Source organism: Diuraphis noxia, unplaced genomic scaffold (genome assembly GCF_037042655.1).
Source record: "Diuraphis noxia isolate RWA-SAM2 unplaced genomic scaffold, SU_Dnox_SAM2 contig0003, whole genome shotgun sequence".
In the NCBI taxonomy this organism is placed as follows: domain Eukaryota; kingdom Metazoa; phylum Arthropoda; class Insecta; order Hemiptera; family Aphididae; genus Diuraphis; species Diuraphis noxia.
The window spans coordinates 10,759,594-10,765,489 of NW_028301713.1; the positions used below are offsets into that span (position 1 = coordinate 10,759,594).

Consider the following 5,896-nt stretch of genomic DNA (forward strand, 5'->3'; position numbering starts at 1 on the left):
TATAATATATATCTGAATTATTCTGATGTGCCAGAAGGGCACATAGTATTATTATAATATTATTTTTGGTCATAAGGACCGCAGATTAATTTGCACCAATTGTTTTCTATATTATATTTTTCTAATCTGTTGAGCCAGAAGGGCTAACCTTTTTATGTTTTTACGTAGCTCTAATAGCTACCGTGAATTATACCTTTATTTTTATTATCTATTAATTTTTGCTGTGATTTTATTATATATTTGTATTATTATTATTATTGTATATTATACAGCACCAGCAACTATAACCGAAAATCTTGTTACCATTTTATTATCACTTGTTTTATTGTACACACCCACATACATACACACATTCATACACAAATACACACAATTCATAACACGCATTACGTAGCTCGACAGTATTTGCCCGGCAATCCCGACCACTGCTGTTCGAGCTATTACACCACTACACACCCAGCTAGTCCTCGCATATTTAAGACCTAGGTGTTAGTGGTGAGCAGCAAAGGTGTCCGGAGTGCGCATATTAACATTATATGCTTCCGGCCCTAACATTTTGGTGACCTCGACGTGATTTATATATATTATTTATCGCAAGCACTCAATTATCTACTATTCAATTGATTTTTCTTGAGCTGATTATAATTACTATTATTATTTTGTCTTAAACAATATGGTGCTAGACTCTAATGAGCAGAAGGCTCTTGCAGACCTGAAGAGAAAGAGGGGTGTAGTAAAGGCGTCATTAACACGGATAGCTAAGTTTGTTGACAGTTATGATCCAACTGAGCAGTCAATTTCGTTATTGGATTTTAGACAAGAGGAACTCCCACTCATTAATCGAAAATTTGATACTATACAGAGTGAGATTGAATTGCTGGCTGTTGATGAAGCGGAGGCTGCAGAAGCTGAGAGAGATAAATTTGAGACTAGTTATTATGAGCTAAGAGCTAAAATTCAGGAATTAGCCAACGCAGAAAAGCATCATAATACAACTGGGCAAAACACTTCATTTGGGAACACCTCCACAAGGCAGCGCATGCAGCTAGCACCTATACCTTTACCTAAGTTTAATGGGGATATACAAGGTTGGTCATCGTTCTATGATGTATATCGTGCAGCGGTTCACGACGATGATTGTTTTACTTCTGCACAGAAATTTTATTATTTACGTTCATGTTTGAGGGATCAAGCGTTAGATTTAGTCCAGTCTATCCCAATAAGTGATGGAAATTATGAGGTCGTATTAGAAAAGCTTAAGCAAAGGTACGATAATAAGAGTCTGGTGATTCAATCACATATCCGGTCGATCTTAGAGATGCCTGCTGTTGAGGAGATGTCAGCCAACGCATTACAAAGGTTGCACTCGAACGTTTCCACACATGTTGCGGCTCTGAGGACACTAGGGCAACCTGTGGATCACTGGGATGCATGGTTAATCACAATAATAACAAGTAGGTTAGACAAGGGTACCGGACATAGTTGGCAGCTTCATTTGAGGAATACTGAGTTACCAGCATATAAGGATCTCGAAGCATTTTTGGCTAGTCGATGCGTAGCAATGGAAAGCTCGGAGACTGTATGTCCAAACACAATTTCTACTAAGCTCACCAATATTAATAATCCTAAGACGATGTTCTCTAAGACACCTCAGATTACAAGGAAGGTGTTAATTTCTACTAATAATAGGCCAGTCCGCCCGTGTCCATGTTGCTCTGAAAGTCATAGGTTGTTTGCGTGTGAGCAGTTCAAAGCTCTCCCAGTAACGGAACGCTTGAGCATGGCAAGAGTATCTCAGCTATGCTTCAACTGTTTAGGTCCGTTCCACTCTGCTGAAAGCTGCAGATCAACTTATACGTGTCAAAGGTGCAAGCAGAAGCACAACACACTTCTTCATTATGAGAAGCCACTTACAGCTGGCCAAATCAGTGTTTTAGATCAAGCTAAAAGCAACATTGATACTACCTCAAGCCAAGATTCAAGTCATAGTGTAGCATGTCCCGCACAAGGAGGAAATGGTCATGTGTTTCTTTCTACAGCATCTGCTCTGGCAGAAGATCGGTACGGTGAATTCAAAACATGTCGTGTTATATTGGACAATGGATCACAGATGAACTTTGTATCCAAAAGCTTCGCTAATTTATTGCAACTTCCACGCAATAGAACGATACTCCCTATAAGTGGCATTGGAGCAAATCGAACACAGTCTGTCTCAAGTATATCAATCAAGGTGAAATCTCGAGTAAAGCAATTTGAAGTCGACTTGGTTTGTCACATACTACCAATAGTGATAGATGCCTTACCAAGTTGTTCAAAACCGAAGGGTGGATGGGAGATTCCAGAAGAACTAGTACCACAACTGGCCGACCCGTCGTTCGATTCAACAGGAAGTGTTGACTTGCTCATTGGTGGCGGTATCTTTTATGATTTAATTGAGCCGGCAAGGATCAGGTCACAAAAGGAAGCTGTTTGCTTGCAAGACTCAAAGTTTGGGTGGCTTGTTACAGGAGAGGTGGGCACTATCTCACTTTTGGCTACATGTTCAATTGGTGAAACCTGCGAGGACAATCTCAGGATACCAAGCAATAATGAATCTGAAGTGTATGGAGTTGCATCAAAACCAAATAAGAAATGTATTGAAGAACAGAAAGCTCTCAAACATTTTGACGAAACTGCAAAGCGAGATCAGGCAGGAAGATTCGTTCTGCGACTGCCATTGAAGTCAGACGCACGTAACGTTGGAAGAACTCTAGAAATGGCAACAGCAAGATTTCTCAGCGTTGAACGGAGGCTGCAACGTGAACCAGAACTGCGTCTGCAATACACTCAATTTATGGAAGAGTATTTAAAAATGGGACACATGAAAATAGTGAGCAAGGAAGAGAACCAGCCAAATGCTGCATTCTATCTACCACATCATCCAGTGATGAAGTTATCAAGCCTTACAACTAAGTTACGGGTCGTATTCGATGCATCGGCCAAAAGTACTTCCAACTTATCCTTGAACGATGTGCTTTTGTGTGGTCCAACTGTTCAAGATGATTTAGTTACAATATTGATGCGATTCCGTAAACACCAGGTTGTCATAACAGCAGACGTGGAGAAGATGTTCAGACAAATAAGGGTAGCTGAAGAAGACCAAGACTGGCAAAGGATAGTTTGGAGATCGCAGCCAGATATAGCATTAGAATTGTATCGACTTACAACCGTAACTTATGGCACAACTTCAGCTTCATTTATGGCAACAAATTGTCTTGTATCGCTATCCGAAGAAGCAAAACAGAAATACCCAGAAGCGTCAAAGGTCATACGCCACGACTTCTATATGGATGATTTAATGACCGGTGCCAGCACAATTGATGAGTGCTGCCAGTTACAGAAGCAAATCGACTCAATTCTAGAATCAGCACACTTTCCCTTGCGCAAATGGTGTTCGAATTCAACTGAGGTTTTAGAGCACATTGGCAATTCAAGCAATGATCCGCTATTTGCACTACAGATTGGTGAAGAGGACATAATCAAATCATTGGGGCTTAGTTGGAAGCCAGCGTTGGACGCATTTCAATTCATAGTAGAGCAGAGAGTATTTATAGCTAAGTCGACAAAAAGAACGCTATTATCTGATCTAAATAGAATCTTTGACCCTCTAGGGTTGCTGGCGCCTGTGCTGGTAAGAGGAAAAATATTCTTGCAGCAGCTGTGGCAGTTGAAAATAGAATGGGACCAACAGCTGCCAGAGGAATTGTCAAAGAGATGGTACACATTTTATCAAGAGTTCAATGATCTAAGTTATCTACCTATTCCGAGAAAGTGTATACCTTACCAATCTGTGGAAGTTGAAATCCATGGGTTTTGCGACGCATCGGAAGAGGCCTATGGATCTGCAATCTACGTACGAAGTAAAGATATGACGGGCTGCTGGCACTCCCGATTGCTTTGTGCGAGGACACGCGTCGCGCCATTAAAGGGGTCGACAATACCAAGGCTTGAGCTGGGGGGAGCATTAACACTCATTCAGCTATCGATAAAGGTGTCCGAGGCCTTAGAGATGGATGTGAAAAAATTTTACCTATGGACGGATTCTATGGTAGTGCTTGGTTGGCTAAATTCACAAACTTGTAGATTGAAAACATTCGTGGCCAACCGGGTAGAGGAGATTCTAGAGACTACGCAGCCCGAGCAATGGAGGCATGTCGTGACAAGCGAAAATCCAGCTGATATTCTCTCTCGAGGAACAACGGTGAATAATCTTCAGAACATGAACCTATGGTGGCAGGGACCACATTGGTTAACGTCAGAGTCAGACGAGTTTAAGAAATCAGTCATTACAAACCAGAATCAGGACCTGCCGGAGCAGCGCAAGATTAAGCTAGCATTGTTGGCAGTGAATCCGCTAGGCAACCTTTTCCAGCACTATTCCAGTTGGCGGAATCTGCTATGTGCAGTGGCATGGATTGCGAGGTTCCTAAGGTATTTAAAGGCGAAAAAGAACTTGGAGGTGCCCAAATATCTAACCGTATCTGAGCTGAAATCAGCAGAGATAACAGTGCTAAAGCAGGTACAGAAGGAGGTGTTTGCAAGAGAGATATTGGAACTGGAAAATGGTAATGATGTAGGAAGAAATAGCAAGCTAAAGGGACTCTCACCGTTTTTAGAAGACGGCTTGATCTTAGTCGGTGGACGATTAGGACACGCGCAAATCCCTGAGCGCCAAAAGCACCCAATAGTGTTGCCTAATGGTCATAGAGTATCGAGGCTAATTTTCGAGAATAAACATCGGGAACTTCTACATTGCGGGCCACAGTCACTGCTGGCTGACATCAGACGTGTATACTGGCCAATTAAGGGACGGATTACGGCGCGATCAGTCATATCAAAGTGTGTAAGATGCGCTAGGGCAAGGCCACAATGTTCACAGCCACTAATGGGACAACTACCACAGCAAAGAGTCAATGTCTCACCGCCGTTTGCTGTAGCAGGTGTTGACTTTGCAGGGCCATTAATTGTCCGAAGTGGAGTACGTCGAATTGTCGGAACAAAAGCCTGGATATCACTATTTGTCTGTTTTTCGACAAGAGCTATTCATCTAGAAGTGGTAGAGAATCTATCCAGTGGTGCTTTTGTAGCTGCGCTTAGGCGTTTCATGGCACGAAGAGGACGTTGTGTGAAAATATATAGCGACAATGGGACTAACTTCGTGGGCGCCCAGAAGGAACTCAACATTCCAATTCAACAAAGCATACCTGTATTAGCCAAGGAAGGTGTTGAATGGCATTTCAACCCGCCCTCTGCTCCACATTTTGGCGGCTTATGGGAAAGTGCGGTCAAAAGTGCTAAACACCATTTAACTCGTATGCTTGGTGAAACCAAACTCACCATAGGCGAGCTCAATACCTTACTGTGCCAGATTGAGGCATGTCTAAACTCACGACCGCTCACACCAATGAGTCATGACCCTTCAGAGCCAGAAGCACTGACCCCAGCCCACTTCCTAATTGGTAGGCCCATCACATTAATGCCTGAAGTAGACCTGACCCAAGAAAATCCAAGAGGCATGCGCAGGTGGAAATACGTACAACACCTAAGCCAAACATTTTGGAAAAGATGGCATGCAGAATATTTACCACAAATGCAAATTCGAGGAAAATGGACAACAAAAAAGGGACCACTGAAGATCGATGATATTGTAATAATAAAGGAAGATCATGTACCACCTACCAGATGGAAGCTTGGCAGAGTCGTTAAAGTCCATCCAGGAGTAGATGGAGAAATCAGAGTGGTTACAGTACGAACTGGTTCAAGAACGGAAATGAAAAGGCCAGCAGTTAAACTATGCCGACTCCCAACAGACAAAGACCTAACTATAGATGCAGACGAAGAGGTAGTTGAAAAATAA

At 42.4% G+C, this 5,896-nt stretch overlaps 1 protein-coding gene across 1 annotated transcript; it reads left to right on the top strand.

Annotated features, from left to right (window-relative positions):
- The first annotated feature begins 673 nt into the window (after nucleotides 1-673).
- On the top strand, nucleotides 674-5,896 carry LOC107172563 (uncharacterized). The gene has a single exon (XM_015522853.2). The coding sequence runs from the start codon at nucleotides 674-676 to the stop codon at nucleotides 5,894-5,896; it is 5,223 nt and encodes a 1,740-aa protein (XP_015378339.2).